Consider the following 22,341-nt stretch of genomic DNA (forward strand, 5'->3'; position numbering starts at 1 on the left):
AAATCACTAATGCTTACTGGACCTTACTAAATTTTTGGTTCATTTTTTTATCACTGTTATACGCATCTTAACACTAAAACCTGAAGGAACCAATTGACACTTCATCAAACTTGGGCTTTAAGTGCACGCTGTTTATAGCAAGTATTTACAATTGCCTGTATTGTAGATTCCGTTAGTAACAATATTGTAAGGAGTGTCCAAAAAAAACTAAAAACTATAAGCTTTACTGCTCACGTTTAAAAAGTTTACATTCGGTTTAAGAATAAATTTGTTGAAATATCGTGACTAGCATGGCATTGAAGGGGATATATGATGTGTATTGTAGCCATGATTGTCTACATAGAACCTATATTATAATGCAGTTTGTTTTGTTCACTGAGAAAGACTTGCATTCTTGCGATGAAAGGTGCTAAGGCTGGAAGAATATGTTGAAAATGTTAGTTTATGAAATATTGTGTATGCTCTTTATTTCCATTTGTATTATTTGATATGAGTTATTCGTTTGTGGACTTATGATACGGCTAAAATTGGATTTTTTGTTATAATGATTTACGGCATACTATATTGTTCTTAAAATATTGTAATGGTCGGAGCGTAATCGTGTGTACCCTAATTGATTGTGGTCGTTCTTAAACATTCCATTACAGGAATTTTACAACGAATAATTTAAAAAAAAAACTTTTTGAAATTCAGATTTTCAGCTTTTTTAGTAATGGAAGAATTCGATAAAAAATATGGAATATATATGAAATTGAGAATGATAAAGGGAAGAATTTTGGATTTGGTACGAAAGACAATTATTAGGTTTTATAAAAATTGCCAAATGCTTCAGAAAAATTGTCTCAATTCGATTGTAGGTGTTTCTTTTAACTTTTTAAAGCATGTTTATACTGTTTATTTTCACAGAAAAACCAATACTTCTACCGTATTGGCTGAACAACACGACTATGGTGGCTCCCATCCTGATTCTATATTTCTTCTACTGCACAAGTACGAACATAATTTCAAAACTGCAAGTTATGTGGTTTTCTTAACCTTTCTATGCTAAGTCCTTTTGAATTTGTATTTTGTTAGGTATATTAATACTTACACTGCACATTTACTGAAACATCTGTTCTTTTCATGCGTGTCGTATCATTAGAATGAAAAACTACACAACGGTAGCTCCCGGATTGATTCTTCGTTATATTTGCTACAACTAGAGTTTCATTTAAAAGGAAATCCTCAAAAGTTCTTGTTTTATTCAGTCTCCATTTGAATGAACATTTCGGATAGCAGGTTGCATTACAGTTAATAGGACCTAATGTAAATCCTTCTGTAACATTGAGTGATGTGTGGCCAGGTTTCAGCACAACGTTGTCAGGACCATCTATATTTGTTACATAGCATAAGATAATGTTTAGTACAAGCCATAAAAAACAACAGCCAATTAAAAATGTAAACAGGATTACAATAAAAGAGGAAATACAATCTTATCAAAAAAGACATGTTGAAGCCAGCAAGACAGATAACACATGACTAAAAGACAAAAACCCAATAATTCAGCAAATATTTATACAATATGAAACCAAAGATCGATCTGCAAGACCTGCATCATAATCCGACTGTGAATGCAGCTTGCTTTAACATGACTGTTATGCTCTTTTATCTCTTTCAGTTGATTGTATAATTAAGAGATCATAACAATATTGCGTAGCGGAGACAGGTAAACAGGTATTTGCGACAGTAAAACTACCAGTGGACGTCCGCAAAGCTTCAAATACAATACAGTTATTTCTAGATCTATTCTAATGCAAAACAAGTTCATAATTAAATTTCAATCATTATTTCAGAGTAAAATCTTCATTAAAAAATATTCCGCGAAAAGATGTTATCTTCTTTGGTCCCTACACTAGGTGACCGTTGACCGTGCGCACATTTTTAGAATGAAGCGCTTCCGCGCTTCATACAAAATGTACTTCGGTCAACGCTTTTACACACCAAAGAAGTTACAAATAGAAGCATTCAATTCTTAAATAATTATGAATTATTACAATCTAATTAAAAACCGATTTCTCATCGCTCCTGTTTCTGATATGTCGCGTGGGAGATCTAACGAAACCGGCTTTGAGGTCACATGTGAGTGAACTAAAAGTCATGAATTTATAAAGATATGCAAATGAGTTGACGACCTATTTTTAAGCCAATCAAAAAAGTTTATGAATTATTATGACTGACGATTTCGTCGTAAATAAAATGAGTTACATCCCTTTGCCTTACGTTAAACTTCCAAGATCGTGGAAGACTCAATTTCATTGGTCGAAAAAGACACACCTACGAGGTCACTCACATGTGACCTCAAAGCGGGTTTCGTTAGATCTCCCACGCGACATATCAGAAACAGGAGCGATGAGAGATCGGTTTTTAATTAGATTGGAATTATTATATCATCAGTCAATGTTAGTTTCGCTAATGAACGGAGGTATTGCGTATTATCACGTTCCATTTTGTGCTAGATAAATGCTGGGTGGCAATTAATTATTTGTTTATATAACCTATATTAAGAACCTTACATATATGTACAAGTAGGTTGATTGAATTGTAGCATATGCCACTGATGAATTAACAATAAGAGTAATAGGAACATGACTCGCATGTCTATCACACAACAATTTGCATTTATACATTTATGAATTTAATTATACTTACAATAAGGATCCAAAGTAACAGTTTTACTCATGTTCGACAATTTCTCTCGATCATCAGTTGCCTGACATGATACGCTTGTTCCTTTATCTAACGTAGTTATATTGTTTATCATAAATCTATTGTTTTCAGCACTACCTCGTGACGCTCCAAAAAACCGATACGACAAATTTGAAGGCATATACATAGGCCATCGTTGTACCATTGAATGACATTTCAAGGTAATGCTGTCACCGACAAATGGTGGCTCGGGACTAACGGTCAACGTTGGATTCGTTGGTTTATCTAAAATATTTATCAACAATTATAAAAGTGCAATGAAATATTTCTTGTACAACAATATCTTTGTAAAATATATAAAGTTTAAAATATATGTATTAAAACGATAATAAAACAAAACCCTATCAAAAGATTGTGGTAACAATAAGAAACCACGAGAATGATGTGGAAGATCCGTACGGATAAGGGATAAGGGTCTGTTTAAACAAAACCGAGTTAAAAAAAAAGAGAATTGTCTAGTATAGACATATTATATAGTTCACCATTACACATAGATCAGACACACAATTTACGCTTTTAGTAGAACAAAAATGTAATAAGTGATAAATTGGACAATGAAATTACAAGATTATGAGAATAATTTTCCAAATCCATCATCCCTCTCCTCATTATAAATAAGAGGTTAAGTCCTCATAATTGTCAAGGAAAAAACCATTGTGTTGTTTTGATGTTTTTGATATAAAAACTTTGATTGAAAGATATTGTCATCGGTAAGAAAGATGTATGAGACATAGTGTAGCAATATTGTGAGTTTATTTCGTTCATTAAAACATGTATGGCAAATGTATTTTGTTTTTTCCTTTGTCAGATTGTTTATGTGACCTTTTTTATTAGATACAAAAATAAGAGGCGAAGGATAGCACTGAAACATTCAAAAAGTGAGATAAAATTTGAATACAGAATGTCGACAGAATAATATTATTGAACAGCTAAAGGATAAACACAGAACGCAATTGTTTTACTATAAAATCGAGCGCCAGTTGTTTCCATTATTATTCTACTACAAATTTTTACAATGATTTTTCTTTGCTATAACCATTCCTGGAAGGCTTGTACTAGGTAGCCGAAACGGTACTGACATTGGTTCACTGTTGGTAAAATCGTGCGAATCTTCATTTGCAGCATTTGTAAACTATTTGAGCATCACATTTAAGAGAATAAACTAGATCTGAAGTACAGTGTGTACCTAAATTATTATCGTTATTTAAGGTAGTTTTGACTCATCAAGCTGAAATTGACATGTATTTTCCATCAGCCTTAACTAATCATAAACTACCCTTTGGTTGCAATAAAAACAATTGGAACAAATTACCTTGTTATGAATTAAAGCAGAATTTATGAATATTCTATTTTATACTAAGTCTTGTTTTATTCGTCCGAGTTCATTTCTCACTGAAATCCTAGATTGTAAAATTTATTCAAGAAAAGTATTAACAAAAATGAAACATCTGAAGTTCAAGATTATGGTGGTATGGATGAAACGCACGTCGGGTTCGCAGATCACTTTACGATTTCAAGGAAGACCCGTCAATCGAAATTAAAACACAAATATATTGAACTCTATGCCAACAGGTCGTTGTTATTGTGCTTCACAGCTGAGTTCGTGGCAACAAGAAAATCCAAAATTTATGTTGAGCATTTTGTTTAATTCGAATTAAATCGAAGAAACACTCCGACTCTTGTTGTTTAAGGTTTACCATATGACCATCGAGGTAGACTATTCACAAGACAAAAATAATTTATCAACACACTGAAAAACAACCAATGACCAAATATACATTATTCAAACAAAATTAACACCGGCATATTAGTATGTCTATCCCTAGACAGAAACCACGAAGGGTATGTTATATTTTTTTCACTTCTATAGACTTGCGCCTATTTATAGCACTTTATATATGATATACACGTATCTATACTATTAAACGAGAAGACCTCATTGTGTGTGTCGCTTCTCTTCCTTCCCCAGTAAATTAATCATCATGCCTCTGTGTTCTATAGGTACCATGCATAGTCGCATTTGTCATCCATTCTTATGATTATTCAGTTTGTGTTATTTTGGGAGGAAAACGAAGAAAAAGGCGTCTGAATTTTGTTTCCGTCATCAGGCCGACTTTTAAGTCATACCTAAGACTTCCGATTTTAAACTTTAAAAGAGGGGTAAAGGTTTTCGTGCAATGTGTTTTGCCACTTTTTATTTCACGTGGAGCCGTGAAAAAGGTTCATTATTCATCGTGTTTCGTGAAATCGATTAAAAACAATCAACGTGCTAGAAATTTTTAATTGTTCGTTCATCGTTGAAATGGCAATTTTATTTCGTGTTCATCCATGCAGATACCCCCTTTACTCCCCTCTTTAAATATAATTTTCGAATTACTCGGGTACAGGACAATTATTTTCGCGTTATTCTGCATGTTACTTTGTATACTATGATTATACTCCTATACTATATATAGAGAGACTCTCTCTATATATGTAATATAGCAGTGATCGCCGTGGAGAAGAAACTTGGAATTGATAGTTAATAGCATATACATTTTATTTATATTTATATATGTATGTTCATAGTACATACAGATATATACAGAAATGTGAATGGAAATTAACAGAAAGCAAAAAAAAATAACGGACATTGAAAAAATGGAGAGGGCTTAAAATAATTGTCCTGTCTCAAAGTGCCTATGACTCAGTTTGATATCTTTTCTAAAATTCTCCAGACATATAATCTTTTACAAAAAGTCATCCTTCAACAGTTTGCATACTTTCAACCAAACTCTAAATACCCGCGATTTCGCGGGTGTGTTCTAGTATACTGTTAAAGGAGGTTAATTTGCCCTCAAGATGTTATTTGGTCATAGAAACTAAGCAGGCAAGTGACGTTGCTAACGAAATTGACATGAAATTGACAACGTCGTCATAGGTAAAATAGCGATAAACAGATTATCATTGGTCATCTCAGCTCGATTGCCTTTCTCGCTTTCGCCGTCCTGGCTCAAGCGAGAAAATCAATCTCGTTGAGGTGATCACCGATAATCTATAAATATACAGTTAACTCTCGTTGACTCGAAATAACATCAAACACATGATTTGTTCTATGTATTAAGCCTCGGTCACACCTTACCGGATAGCTCGAACGGACGCCTAACGGATAACTTTTTTTCAATCCGTTCATGTCCGTTAGACGTCCGTTCTTATCCGTTAGACGTCCGTCCATATCTGTTTCATGTCCGTTAAGCGTACGTTTTATCCGTCGACGTACGTTCTGTCCGGTGGAAAATTTTGATCATGTTCAAAACTGTGAACAGACATCAAACGGATAAAATGTCCGTTGAACGTCCGTTAGGCGTCCGTTTTGTACGGTACTCGTCCGTTTCGTTTCCGTTTTGTATCCGTTACGTGTCAGTTATACATCCGTTGGAGGTCTGAAGAATAAATTCACCAACGGACTTCTACCGGACGTTTAATGGATAAAACGGATGTTGAACGGATGAGAAACGGACTTCTTCCGAACGTATAACGGATAAAACGGATGATGAACGGATCTGAAACGGATAAAAGCCAATTGAAAATTTCGCGTCAGAAATGCCAATTATTGGTATGTCAGATTTCTTAAGGTTCATGAATTCTTATTATTCATAATCGATCTTAGAGTATAGGCACATCTTCACAATCAAGCAGTTCTTATTCAGGCCAGACACTTCCCTTTGGCGGAATTTTGAAGAACAAACCAAAACCAGTTATACAGAAACATTTTGAATATTTATGCGATTTACATGTATTATTATTGTCGCCTTTGATTTTTCCGTATATCTTGTTCATCCGTTTTATCCGGTACGCTTCCGTTAGGTGTCCGTTTTATGCGTTACTCGTCCGTTGGATGTACGTTCGACATCCGTTCTGTCCGGTACGTGTCCGTTTCTCATACGTTGCATATCCGGTGTGTGTCCGTTATGCATCCGTTACACGTCCGTTTTATTCGGCCAGTACATCAACGGACTCCCAACGGATAACAATTTTGTCAACGGACAACTTTTATTTTCATCCGTTAGGCGTCCGTTCGGGCTATCCGGTAAGGTGTGACCGAGGCTTATGATCTTGAATTTTTTACTAAAATTTCAAGAACAGCTTTATATGAAATATTTTGTTTTCATTAAAGACATACAATGTAGCTGTTAATTTTATCGTCCTTTTGGTCTTCGTTAGATTTTTAGTTGCCTCGTTTGCAATCATTCAAAATTTCTTTATTTATATAGAGAAAGAGTGTGAATAAGCCCTGCATAGCAGCCCATCATTTTCAAATGTGTTTTCGTATAGATAATTGACCTTTTCCTAAATTCAGCAATCAAATTTATTAAAACTCCGACTTACAAATTTCTTCAGTAGTTAAGATGACATCAGACTGCCAACCATCGGTATACATTTATATATTTTTGAAATTTCCATTTTAATTTCTTACATATTCTGCAAAACTAATAATTATAGTCAAGCAGCCTCATTTTATGATCTTGTGATTAATTTTTAGATATCAACCAAGACTTTACCCCACAATATATATATTGCATGTGAATTAGCAATCTGACAAGTGCATGGCTAGATTGTAGCAGCCTAATTATTTAATACCCTAGTCCCACTAGGCCACGATCGCACTACGATCTGTGAAAAAAATGCAAATTTTGATGATCGTGGTACGATCGTGTAGGTCGCAGTAAGGTCGTACCACGGTCGTGGTGAGGTCTTCAAGATCGTGAAGAGCGTGGCCAACTTTGAACATGTTCAAAACAATCGTGGTGCGGTCGTGGCGAAATAAGGTCGTAGTAGAAGCGTAGTGAGAGCGCACTAAGATCGTAGTAAGATCGCAAAGGTCGCTGTACAATCGTAGCGAGAGCGTAACGAAAGCGTGATTCTATTCGGAGAGATTGCGCTACGATCTCACAGCGACGTTCTCACGACCTTACTACGACCATCACGTTCTCACCGCGACCCAACTACGCTTCCACTACGACTTTACCACGCTGTTCACGACCATAGTACGATTCTAGCACGCCCTTGCCGTCCTCATCACGCTCTTCTCACGACCTTACTACGTTCACACTACGACCATCATTTTTATTGTCATTTTCACATAAAATATATAAAAAAAACTCCTTAGATTTTGTTTGTCTGAATGTATTTATTCATTTGCTCTGACGGCTCAACCATGCTTCTCGTTTTTATATAGAATAGACCGTTGGTTTTTCCCGTTTAAATGGTTTAACATTAGTATTTTTTTTTGGCCCTTTATAGCGTGCTGTTCGGTGTAAGCAAAGGCTCCGTATTGAAGGCCGTACCTTGGCCTATAATGGTTTACTTTTATAGATTTTTACGTTGATGGAGAGTTGTCTCATTGGCACTCATACCAAATCTTCCTATATATATTGACACATCTGTGTCATCTCTGCTTTCGTTCACTAAAATATCGTCATTTGAGCTTTATGGATCAGCAATAGGTTGTAACTTAGGTTTGATTGGTCGTTCCGACATTTCTTGATGATAAGTATTATACTACTTATGTGTATAGTATCAGTTTAATTGAAGTCTGGAGCTGGCATGTCAGTTAACTGCTAGTAGTCTGTTGTTATTTATGTATTATTGTCATTTTGTTTATTTTCTTTAGTCACATCTTCTGACATCAGACTCGGACTTCTCTTGAACTGAATTTTAATGTGCGTATTGTTCTGCGTTTACTTTTCTTCATTGGCTAGAGGTATAGGGGGAGGGTTGAGATCTCACAAACATGTTTAACCCCACTATTTTTGCGCCTGTCCCAAGTCAGGAGCCTCTGGCCTTTGTTAGTCTTGTACTATTTTTAATTTTAGTTTCTTGTGTACTATTTGGAGTTTAGTATGGCGTTCATACTTTGCTCCCTCTGCCTCTACATCAACCCCTATCACCACGCCCACGTGTTCTAGTAGATTTTGGTGGCATGACTGTATTGTTTCCGAGAAATCCTTGTTTTAATCAGAAATAGAAGGAATGGAACTATATTGATATGAAACACGATATTGACGGTATTGCTGAGAACGTAGTAAGATCGCGGTATGAACGTAGTGTAATCGTGGTAAGAACGTGCTATAATCGCAGTAAGATCGTGTTGCAATCGGATAACTCGTGGTATGGTCGTAGTGAGAACGTGAAGAGCGTAGAAAGATCTTTATAAGCGTAGTGAGGTCGCAGAATAAGCGCGGTGAGAACGTGGTTTAATCGTAGCGGGATCGTTGTAGAAGCGTAATTAGGACGTAGTAGCATCATGAAAGCAACGAAAATTAACATTTTCATGCCGCTCATACCGCGACCTCACCACGATCTAAATTTATTTTAGATCGGGGTGAGCGTGGTGCGATCGTGGTCTAGTGGGACTGGGGCTTAAAGCAATAAAATTTATATAATCTTGAAAGATATAATCGTTTTACTACTTTTTAGATTTCATGGGTCAACTTGAATAATGGCTCTTATCATACGTCCTCAAGATTTACGTAATTTTAAATTCAAAATTTAAGGGCATACGATACTATGGAACGCCACAGCTGTCTTATGTGGAACTCTGATATTACTTTATGTTGTTTTATTATTACTTAATGATATTTTGTCTTTACTTAATATGGTTTTGACATTACGTAATGATGTTTTAATATAACTCAATATGGAAAGTCATTACTTAATGGCATTTCGAAATTACACGATATGGTTTCGTATTGACTTGATATAGTTTTGTCATTACTCAATATGGTTTTGTCATTACTCGATGTGGTTTCACCATTATTTGATATGGTTGTGTCATTTATTTAGTCAATGTGGTTTTAACATTACTTGATGTGTATGTGACTTAACGTAATGTAGTTGTTTCATTACATGATGCGGTTTTGTTATTTCGTAATGATGGTTTGTCTTTTCTTTATATGGTTTTAACATTACGTAATGATGTTTCAAAATTTGACGATTTTACACTCCTTGATGTGTTTGTTTCATTATTTGATGTGGTCTTGTCATTCTTTGATGTGGTTATCCCATTACTTGATGAGGTCAAACCACGTGACCAATTCGGGAAAACCTGTTCTATTTTTTGATAGATTTCCATGTTGTATGTGCCTTGAATGCGTGTGGCCATTCATCTAATTGGTGGTCAAATTAAAGTTCGGGTTACTGTTCGAGTTAAACTTTGAGTTATTTTTCGAATTCAAGTCATGCTTAGAATTAAAGTTCTAGTTAGCATTGAGTTTCGAGTTGGACTCCGAGTTTGAGTCACATTTAAAGGCAGAGATCAAGAAACAACTTTGAATTTGAGTCACTTCTTGAGGTAGAGTTTGAGTAAGATTCGAATTTAAGTCTCATTTAGATTAATTAAGATTTCGAATTGAAATTCAAGCTATTTTATATGTCTTTTTGAGTTCGTAATTAAATTTTCTATCGCGGAACAAGTCTTTTGTTCGGGCTTCCGAAAAGAGGGCTCCGGGATATATGCGTACTAGATAAACAATGTTGCAGTATACAAAACGCAACATAGGAGTTGAAATAAAGTTAGATGTGGTGGGATTGCCAATAAGACAGCTATCCACCAGAGTTTAAATGCAGTGGATATAAGAAATCATATATAGGCAACCGTACAGCCTTCAACACTATGTATAGTCAGCTACAAAAGGCCACCACCATGCACTATGTGAAAAAAAATCAAACGAAAAAACTAACGGTCTATCTTACAAAAAAACAAATATGACACATATGTATACAACAACAATTGAACTTCATGCTCCTGACTTGGGGCAGGTACATAAAGAAAGTGCACGTGGCGGAGTTTAACATGTATGTGAGCGATAAATCCTAACCTAACATCGGACTGCAACAGTAGTGCAACAGCACAACACGAGAAAAAAGATGTAAACTAAACAAAGTGATACCCCCGCACTCCACTCATTTAAACCCTTATACCCCAAAAAGGACAAAGTTCAATTTTTCTCCCAAAAGAGGAAAAATAACTAGAATTGCCATTGCAAGCAATAGCGGATGTCACCCTGGTCCGCCAATTGCCACTAAGTGGCAGCCATTTCGAAAAATTTCAACATTGAATTAAAATATTAACTTCACAATACATCATTCAGCTAAGTTTCAGAAAGTATAAAGCATTTTACAATTTTTCATGTTTGTACTGTTTCTATGGCAACGGCCGCCATTTTGAAAATTCAAAAGATGGATTGCAAGTCTTCGCATGCCAAGGAACATTTCCATAAAGTTTCATTCATTTAGGACGACTTTTACGATTTTTCACATTATTTCTGTTTCCATGACAACGGTAGCCATCTTGGATATGCCAACCCCCGATTGCACATCTGGACATGGAGGTTAACATTATGATGAAGTTTGATCACCATTGGACTAAGCAATTCCGAGAAATAGTCTGGACAAAAAGTGTGGAATAATAATAATATTAAGGAAAAGAATCGTACAACTAGATTTCCCATTGCAAGCAATAGCGGAGGATGTCACCCCGTTCTGGACTTTGTCACAGTAGCAACAAGCAGTTTGAGTGTACCAAAGTCACATGGCACGTCTAGTATACATGCCTTTGACCCCCCTTTTTTTTCTCTTCTCGTAGACTAAGAGTGATGTCTATATATAGTTGGAGAACTCTTTAAAATCTTAAATTAGACACTCGCGCGAGGAAGAAAGGTGGTGTCACGTGATACTGAAGTATATTATCGTGGAGTATATTACTATTCTTTTTAGAGGGGACCTTGGACAGACAACATGTGTATATATTGACGGAGCGGCATACTAACTGTTCATTTTATTCTTCAATATCTCGCGTATCACACGATACATGTACTTTATCTTGTACAATTTAATTACACGCTTATCGATTGATTTCAGCTAATGTGTATATTTTTGCAGGTGTTCGATTAACGGATGTGTACTTTAATGCAAGTGCAGAAATTTCAATTATGTGTACTCATCGTGTTTCTCTCTCTCTCAGTGGCGATTTTCTCTTCAGAGCACGATTTTTGTATAGAATAGAAAGAAGCACGTTAAATTATATATTCGTTTTCTTCTAGCATATTCTAGAAGATGTTTTGCACATAGTCTTAATCAAAGAATTTTGTCTCAAATTTTCGAGGTTTTTTTTTTTTTTTTTTTTTTTTTCAGCTGTTTCCATGACAACGGCGGCCATTTTGAAAATTTCCAAGACAGATGACAATACATTAGCATTTAACCGGGAATGAGCTTAAAATTTGTACGAAAATGTTACTTTGACGTTTTTTTCCATATGGGTCCCATGTGTACTTTTAGTGTTATCTATATGGTAACAGCAGCTATCTTAAAAATTCCAACGGCAATGAATTCTAGAGTTTATACTACTGTTTCGCAGTTACGGTTTTTTTTTTTATCCTATCTGTAACGGTTGATTTTCTATGAATTAATTAAGGATTTATTTTCGTTTTTTTTTCACGTTTGGACTGTTTCCATGACAACGGTAGCCATTTTAAAAGTTCTTAAGATGGATGTCACGCCTTCTAACGATGAATTATTAGTTCTGAAAGTTTTATTTAAGTTGGACCATTTTTCGGTTTTTTACATTTTTGCTGTTTCCATGGTAACGGCGGCCATCTTGAACCATTCCATGCTTCCTGCAACTTTGCACATGGGGATCGTCATTATGGTGCAGTTTTATAAATACATGTCAAGGCATCTCCGAGAAATCGGCTGGACAAAAAGTGTGGAAGAAAAAATTCGTAGAATAACAATATATCCCCCTTTTTCAAAGGGGTGACATAATAACAATATGTCACCCGACCTGCGTCAGGGTGACATAATAAAAAAAAACCTGACCACATGCACACTTTCAATAAATGAACAAACAGCAACCAGAGTGACAAATTCCTAGCATTCAAACTGTAGGAGGAGTTATCTGGAAACGCCCTACTTCTGCAAGTATTTCCAAAAAATGACCAAGTTCAACTTTCTCCCAAAAGAGCACATATTAATAAAAATTAAACCCTGACCACATGCAGTACACGTTCAATATATGTACAAACAGACAGTAAAGAGAAAACTTCCCAGGATTCAAAATGTTGGAGAGGTTATGCGGAATAACTATATATCCACAATAGAGGTTTCCCGATTTGCTACGTATCAGGTACGGTTGGTACGTAACACAACCGTTGGTGCAGTTTTGGAGATATCATTTAATGCATGAGATTATTGTATTCATCATCATGGATGATGAATTAAAGAAATCGAATTGCATATCAGCGATAAACAAGAATGTGTCCAAAGTACTAATCTAATTTGGCATTAAAATTAGAAAGATTATACTATAGGAAACATATGTACTAAGTTTCAAGTTGATTGGACTTCAATTTTATCAAAAACTACTTTGACCAAAAACTTTAACCTGAAACTCCCACTTTCATTTTCTATGTTTAGTGAACCGTGAAATTGGGATCAAAAGTCTAATTTAGCTTTAAAATTAAAAAGATCATATCATAAGCAACAAGTTTACTAAGTTTCAAGTTGATTGGACCTCAGCTTCATCAAAAACTACCTTGACAAAAAACTTTAACCTGCAACTCCCACTTTCATTTTCTATGTTAAGTGGACGGTGAAATTAGGGTCAAAAGTCTAATTTGGCTTAAAATTAGAAAGATCATATCATAAGCAACAAGTGTACTAAGTTTCAAATTGATTGGACTTCAGCTTCATCAAAAACTACCTTGACCAAAAACTTTAACCTGAAACTCCCACTTTCATTTTCTATGTTCAGTGGACCGTGAAATTGGGGTCAAAAGTCCAATTTGGCTTTAAAATTAAAAAGATCACATCATAAGCAACAAGTGTACTAAGTTTCAAGTTGATTGGACTTCAGGTTCATCGAAAACTACCTGGACCAAAAACTTTAACCTGAACGGACGGACGAACGGAAGCACAGACGGACGGACGGACGAACTGAGCCACAGACCAGAAAACATAATGCCCCTCTACTATCGTAGGTGGGGCATAACAACATAATCTTTTACTTAAATACGATTTCACTGCTTCTAGAACACTTTGTTTGTGATTTTATACGAGAATATTTATGTTGGGCACAAGAGAATGAATCAAACAGTCCTTACTTGAACTGAGTTGCCTCGACCTTTAGATTCTAAATATAGATTTGCGTTTCTGTTTGTTTGGCTTTGATTTTGTTTTGTGTATATTTAAAAAAAAATAGAATAAAGAATGTTTTCTAATACTTAAATAGAATTTTGAATAATTAGAAATTGTTCATTAATAATATCTTACAGTGGTGTCATCATAACTAGTATACGTTAAAATGGCAAAATTGTGTTCACAATTGTGTTGACTTCTCATTAAAACTAATTATTATTAATTAAGTTATCTTTTCAATCATTGCAGCAACATTTTTCTGAAACGCAACACACTTTATACAAATATCGATCTATCTGTTTTTTGTCACTGAACTTTCCGTGGTGGATGTAATCATTAGAAAAAAGTTTTTGATTATATTACTTATTAAGAATATAAATTTTATGACACTAACGAAATTCATTTCTTGAGTCGAAATATTTATCATTACGATGTTATTTCATCTTGTTCGTTTATTATTATATCATTAAATATTGCGAGTAAAGTTGTGTACTGCACGAGCTTGCGAGTAGTAAATATAATCTGCGAGGGATAATGTTAACCAATATCCATCCATTAATCCTTTTATCGTACAGCAATGGTAGAAAAACTGATTACGGCAATAAGTTGACGCTATTCTTGCACTAATGCAATATGAATATGTCTTTCTAACTCTTGGTATTGTTCTACGGGAAATACTATGTTTCTATATTGTACAATGTTTTTTGCACCATTGACAACTGATTTCTGGACTCAAAATGAAGAATCATTTTCAACGGTTGGCCAGGTTTTCTAGATAATTTGTTCAGGTTTATATGTATCATGAATAGGATCTTACCAAAAATACTTTAACTCTAGGGTTCTTATTTTTCTCACTCGCCTTACTGCGAAAAAGATATATGAACTGCCATAAATTAACTGTTGTGTTTTATAAAAGGACATGTTTCTAAAAATGTATATCTCATAGTGATTTAAGGAGTATTTTTTGAAGAAAAACTTCTAGTCCGAGGGTACAGTTAATTGTTAGTTTATCATTTTTCTTTTTTCAATTTCTCTCTCTATCTTCCATATTTTGCTGTACACTTACAAAAGTAAAAACATTGCCATTTAGGGGCAATAACTTTCATACGTAAACAACTGACAATGCCATCTACACAGATCCTGTATTTTTTTAATTTGCTTTTCAAAGTTTCTATCAATCAAGGGCAATAACTACAATTATAACAAGTCGACTGATGATTTAGGATTGCTGATCGCTTTTGATTTTGATGTAATTCTCTGTCTATTAAAGATTTCAAGATAATAAGCCGTACTTTGACCTTTAATGGTTTACTTTTACAAATTGAGACGTTGATGGAGAGTTGTCTCACTGGCAGTCATACCACATCTTCTTATATCTAGTACAAATGTATATAGAACAGAAGCTGATCTATGCTACAGGGACCATTTTCTATCTGATCACGCCATATCACAAGTTCATTTTATTCATACTTTGATAAACACTATTCACTCGATTATTCTTCAGAAATACAATGTCTTATTAACATGACTGAGAATGTAACCGTTACATTCATAACTATTTTTATGCATGTCTATTATAATCACCTTACTATTAAATTTGCTTCAAATTTTAATCATTATGTTTTTGTTATTGAGGTCAATTTATTTTGTTAAAATAAAATTTATTTGTTCAAGTTATAGGAACTCTTAACTATAAACCTTTCGTACCAACGGTTACTTGCAACGGTTGATTGAATGCATAATCGAGTGCACACAATATTGTGTATTATGAATACAAGAAGTAACCACATGAAATTAGTACCAAATTACAGCTAAAAAATTTCAAAATAGTTCTGTATATGATTCATAAAACATACGTTGATATTAAGTGTATACATGTACATCAATTATTTCCAAAAGTTAAATGACGGCTCCCAGTTCGTACATGTACTACGGTTGGTACGGTAGCAAATCGGGAAACCTCTAATGGGACGATAAGACGGACGGACGGACAGAGGTTAAACACTATGCCCCCAACTTTCAGTTGCGGTAAAGTTGTGGTGGCTTAAAAAACAGTTTCAATTGGCTGACTCAATAGATCGGTATGACTGGGTAATTTAAATCCATCGGGGTGATCTCGGGTTTCTCAGAACGGTAAGGAGATTCTGCTCAACGCGTGGCACCCGTCGTGTTATTCGCGAAATTACAAACCGAGTGATTTGGGTTTTTTTGGAAGTTCACATTCGAGTAAAAGATGAAGGTATTATGGTTACGACAACTGGAACATGTTCGTCGTCACATGTGAAACAGATATTCCAAAAAGTGTATTTTTCAATTAGTGCGAGGTAGATCAGAGAATTCAATTGATGAAAAGTAAAAGAATGATATTCGTATGTATATATATGTTCAAATGATCATTCACGCTAAAAACAAATCGGAGAATTCTTAGTTTAGTGTAAACGTATTTATTTAAAGTGGATTGGGAAACAAGTTTTGCAACTTATATTAATCCCTTTCCACTTTGCGGGTGCGAGTGCTGCCTTGTAGCGGCATTAGCCTGCTCTTTTTCGAAATCTACAAGGGCGTCTTTAACGTGCAAGAGATATGGCTCTCTCTTAACACCGGTCAGCCATTTATCGTCCCCTTCCGACGGACTATCATCGTTTCCTCAAGACCATACTCGCAAATGGTGTCAAGGGAGAGCCGAAATGCAATCCCTGAAATTTTCATCCCTAACGGGAATCGAACCAGGAACCTTTGTGTTAGTAGTCCGATGCACTAACCACTGCACCACGGCTCTCTATTTTATAGTATTGATGCTTTGTCGCTTACTGCAAGCTGCCCTCCCCCGATTTTCCTGTAACTTAAGTGTGAGTTGATTTGAAGTGTCATTTGTTAACAAAAAAGTATTAGTCTTTTGATTTGTGTCGAGCCTGCGACATCAATTTAGCGGCAGTGAGACACAACAACGTCGTCGAAAGTGGCGTCATTTAGAGACCTTTTATAGCTTACTATGGGTTTTGCTCATTGTTGAAAACCATACAGTTTTGTTTTAGTTAAATAAAACCGAATTAAACTGTTTTGACATGATAAATTTGTTACCTCCATGAAGTGTTTTAAAACTTGAATGTGTAGGAGTTTTTCCTCAATATCAAGAAAAAGCATCCACAGAAAAACCCTTTTTTTTTTAATTTTAGACCGATGAATGTACAGCCGATCAACATTATGCTTTTACACTGAAAGCAGCAATATCAGGCGAGACACAGCGTTCCGTGGAATATTTTACAAATTTATTATAATACTGCTTCTATTTGAGAACTTCGGATCAAATAACAGGACCAAGTGATTTGGGGATATCCCAATTACTTGTATGTCCGAAATACTGTAAAATTTTTAGGATCTTATTTTTTTATTATTGTCTGCCGTTCCCCTTTTTCATACCAAATAACTCATAAACAACCATTTGAACTTTATCTTTGACAATACCCATCCAAAGCACATTAAACAAACGACATATAAAAATCTGTGAAAAATAGATTTTTTTTCACAAAGTGCGGGTGGCCTTTTGTAGCTGACTATACAGAGTGTTGGAAGCTGTACGGTTGCCTATATATGATTTCTTATATCCACTTCATTTAAACTTTGGTGGATAGCTGTCTCATTGGCAATCACACCACATCTAACTTCATTTCAACTCCTATGTTGCTTTTTGTGTACTGCAACATTGTTTATTTAGTACTCATATCCCGGAGCCCTCTTTTCGGAAGCCCGAGCAAAAGCCCTTGTTCCGCGATAGAAAATTTAATTACGAACTCAAAACGACATATAAAATAGCTCGAATTTCAACTCGAAATCTTAATTAATCTAAATGAGACTTTAATTCGAATCTAACTCAAACTCTACCTCAAGAAGTGACTCAAATTTAAAGTTGTAACTAGAAGTCTGCCTTTAAATGTGACGCAAACTCGAAGTCCAACTCGAAACTCAATGCTAACTAGAACTTTAATTCTAAGCATGACTTGAATTCGAAAAATAACTCATAGTTTAACTCAAACAGTAACCTGAACTTAAATTTGAACACTAATTAGATTGATGGCCACAAGCATTCAAGGCACATACAACATGGAAAACTATCTAAAAATAGAACAGGTTTTTTTCCGAATTGGTCAAGTTGTTTTACCTCATCAAGTGATGGGATAACCGCACCAAAGAGTGATAGAACCACATCAAAGAATGACAAGACCACATCAAATATTGAAATAAACACATCAAGTAGTGTAAAATCGTCAAATTTTGAAACATCATTACGTAATGTTAAAACCATATAAAGAATAGACAAATCATCATTACGAAATAACAAAACCACATCATGTAATGAAACAACTACATAACGTTAAGTCACATACATATCAAGTAATGTTAAAACCACATTGACTAATGACACAACCATATCAAATAATGGTGAAACCACATCGAGTAATGACAAAACCATATTGAGTAATGACAAAACTACATCAAGTCAATACGAAACCATATCGTGTAATATCGAAATATCATAAAGTAATGACTATTCCATATTGAGTTATATTAAAACATCATTACCTAATGTCAAAACCATATTAAGTAAAGACAAAATATCATTAATTAATAATAAAACAACATAAAGTAATATCAGAGTTCCACATAAGATAGCTGTGGCGTTCCATAGTTTAAAGTATGTAAAGTGTTGTTGGAAGAATTTTGTAAAATATTGACTGACTGGAGAATTTCAGCAAAAGTATCATAGGTTATTGGGGACAGGAAAATGTTTTTTTTATCCCTCCTCCTTTATTTCTAAAATTCCCAATTTTTGGTTCTCTATCAATTTCAATATGAACATGCATTTAGTATGTTATGAACATTTAAGAAAGGAGCCTGTAATTCAGTGGTTGTCGTTTGTTTATGTGTTACATATTTGTTTTTCGTTCATTTTTTGTACATAAATAAGGCTGCTAGTTTTCTCGTTTGAATTGTTTTACATTGTCATTTCGGGGTCTTTTAAAGCTGAGTATGCGGTATGGGCTTTGCTCGTTGTTGAAGGCCGTACGGTGACCTATGGTTGTAAATTTCTGTGTCATTTTGGTCTCTTGTGGAGAGTTGTCTCAACATTGCAATCATACCACATCTTCTTTTTTTTTGTAATCAATGAATTTTGTAAAAGATTTAATGACTGGAGAATTTCAGAAAAGGTATTATCTTAGGGGACGACCATTTGATAATAAATAACTCAGCCTTGATAATCACAAAAATAAATGTTTTTTTCTGTGGTAGTTTGAAAATAAATTACCTGACTCGCAATGTATTGAAAATAAATAACTCAGCAGGTCTAATCGAAAGTATGAGATGGCACCAGATTCTTCAAAAATTCACATTTTCCCCCAAAAAAAAATCGGGAAACACTTCCCATTTTTTTTAATAATAAAAGTATAAATATCATTTAAATATACTTGAAATGTCTGAAATTGGTTTCATTTAACTTGAGGTATATTGTCTCAGGAAACCTTACCTCACTTTTATTTTAACAGGGCCGTAACTACATTGAGGCAAAAGCCTCACGTATGACATTTCAAACCACACGCTTGTCTCCGTATCAAATTGTGTTCACGACGAGTGCCTTGCAAGAAGCAAGTTCTGTTTTCCCTCAGACATAGACCTGATTTTTCGGGATCAATGTTTCTTATTTATTTGTCTTTTGTTCATTGATTGCCCTTCTGTATTCTGTTAGTGTTGCATTCCTTTTGTAATCTATTAATTTTGTTATGAACTTGATCATGAGTTTAAAAAAAACAGCAGCCACAGACTTAACTATGTGAATTCCATTTTAGCTTTATCATGCACATTGGTCTTTTGATGTTGTCCCTAGAAACTTAAGTCTTGCACTGAATTTATACATGTTGCTTTGAGACCAAAATATTGTCAAAAAATTATGAAAACAAAACTTGCATTTTCAGATTATGAAAGGGTCTTCGAAACACCAAGAAAGCATGATTTTGCATCATTTGTTCTATAGCTTCTTGGGCCTTCAGTGGCTCCAAAACCCTTCAAAAAAATTGTGCCTCGTTCCGCACGGCGAAATATGTTTGCCAATACTTTTAAAGGAGGCCACTTACAACCAATATGTATTACTATATAATGTAATATTTTAATGTTTTGTAAATATTGACCTCTAGTTAGTTTGGCTTTATAACTGTTTATTTTGTGTACAGAGAAAATTAATGACGCAAGGCTAATTTGACAAGTTGCTAGTTTATTATCACAGGAAATATTGTTGTGCCATAGATGGCTATGTCCGTCCGTCTGTGTCGGTGTTGACCTCCCCTCGATCACGTTACATTTTTTGGTGGCAGCGGTGGGATATTATTAACATGGATTAATTATATTCAGGGATTTATAGTAATAGTCCGATAATTTTGTGTGAGAGGATTAAATATTTCTTGTGTGTAAATAAAGTAACTGTAATTAGATTGTTATAAAATGGATAAACGTGATTCTTCTGATAAAGAAATCTATTTCGGAGGTGCAAGACCTAAAGTATCAATGGATATGGGAATAGTATTAAGTTCAACTGTGTTATCATCTTCAATGCCTAGAATGATTGAAACCCAAAGAGAAATTCAACGTTTAACCAAAGAGTATGAAACTTTTCAGGCAGAAACTTCAAGTGCTCCGACTCCGAGAAGATCGCCGATTCCATCCGTGTGCCAACCTTTTGGTAATCAAGGATCGCATTCATCCAAGCGTATGAAAATTGAAAAGCCAGTTGTCCCACCCTCAAAATATGATGGTTCTGTTCCTTGGGAAGATTACAAAATTCAGTTTGAAATGATATCCGAATTAAATTGTTGGACGGATAATCAGAAAGCAATGTTTCTTGCGACAAGTCTGAGTGGGAATGCGCAAGGTGTTTTAGCCGATATTGATCCGTTAAAGCGTAAAGATTATCAATCGATATGTTTCGCATTAACAAGTAGATTTGGAACCGAAAACAAAACAGAGCTATTCCGTGTGCAGCTAAAGAATATCCGTAAAAGAAGAGATCAAGAATTGCCCGAATTGGCGCAACATATAAAGAGACTAAGCCGTAAAGCATATCCCAACGCTCAGCTGGAACTACAAGAGCTGTTGAGCCGAGATCATTTCATTGACGCATTAGATGACGCGGATACACGGTTGGGTATACATCAAGCTCACCCAAATACATTAGATGATGCAGTTAAGTTGGCTGTTGAGCTTGAGGCTTTTTATATTGCGGATAAACAGAGGGACAAACGTTTAAGTGTTCGAAATTTTGCTATTTCGGATGGTTCAGAAGTGTCTGGTCAAATTAAAACACTGACTGATGTGGTAAAAGAACTTCGACGTGAGCTTCAGTTTATTAAGTGTGATATGAGTCAACAGAGACGCGGGTTTTACAACAATAACAACCAGCCAGGGAAAAGAGGATGTTGGACTTGTGGGGACACGGGACATATTAGAAGAAATTGTCCTAATGATGACAAACGTAACGCGAACTATCAACAAAAAGACGGAGTTAGAACAGGTAACGTTGTGAGTGACGGTGGAGAAATGTATATTACTGGTAAATTTCAAGGTACAAACGTTCAATGTTTAGTAGATACAGGTGCAAATGTGACAATTTTGAACGATAAGGTATACGATTCACTGTCCGATAGAAACAAAGTAGTGTTGCGTCCAACACAAACAAACATGAAACTTGCCGACGGTCAACCACTAAAAGTCAGAGGAATCGGTAAAATGAACGTCCAAATCGGAAGGACACTTCTCAAACACGGTGTGTGGGTAGCCGATATAGATGCAGATATAGACTGTATAATCGGCTATGACTTCATGAAACAAAATATGTGTTGCATTGATGTGTCTAACAATACAATGACTGTGAACAAAGAACAGATATATTGTGTAGTATTAAATACACAAGGTGTGCGATGTTGTCGGGTTGCTGTGTCAGAGACAACAGTTATTCCACCGGGTGTCGAGCAGATTATTCCGGGTAAAGTTATTGATATTGGTTATGCTCAAGATTGTAGTATGTTAGTAGCTTCAGATAAATTTGTGGAGAAGCATCAGCTCCTGTTGGCTAAAACGGTAGTTAATTCATCATCAGATGTCGTTCCGATTCCAGATTTGAACGCAACAGATAAGTCTGTTAAAGTGTATGGAAAAACTATTGAAACGCCATGTGAAGCAGTAACAGTACTTAACGAGTCAGCTTATTCTCAAGATTCGCCAAGAGAAGACATTCCAGAACATTTATCCGGTTTCAACACAAACAGTATTAGTGACTTGGTATACCGGATTCAAAAGTTAGAATCATCAAAATCCAGAGTTGTTTATTACAACAGACGTAAACCGTATCATGGAGATTTTGATGGTTAATTAAAA

The 22,341-nt window shown here is 35.1% G+C and overlaps 1 protein-coding gene across 1 annotated transcript in view; it reads right to left on the reverse strand.

Annotated features, from left to right (window-relative positions):
* LOC139523633 (protein turtle homolog B-like) overlaps nt 1-22,341 on the reverse strand; it is a 70,023-nt gene that overhangs the window by 26,292 nt on the left and 21,390 nt on the right. The window contains exons 4-5 of the mRNA XM_071317797.1: nt 2,689-2,970; nt 1,091-1,369 (exon numbers count right to left, since the gene is read on the reverse strand). Of these exons, the coding sequence (XP_071173898.1) occupies nt 1,091-1,369; nt 2,689-2,970 (561 nt within the window). The remainder of the gene's footprint in view (nt 1-1,090; nt 1,370-2,688; nt 2,971-22,341) is intronic.

This window comes from Mytilus edulis, chromosome 5 (genome assembly GCF_963676685.1).
Source record: "Mytilus edulis chromosome 5, xbMytEdul2.2, whole genome shotgun sequence".
Taxonomy (NCBI): Eukaryota; Metazoa; Mollusca; class Bivalvia; order Mytilida; family Mytilidae; genus Mytilus; species Mytilus edulis.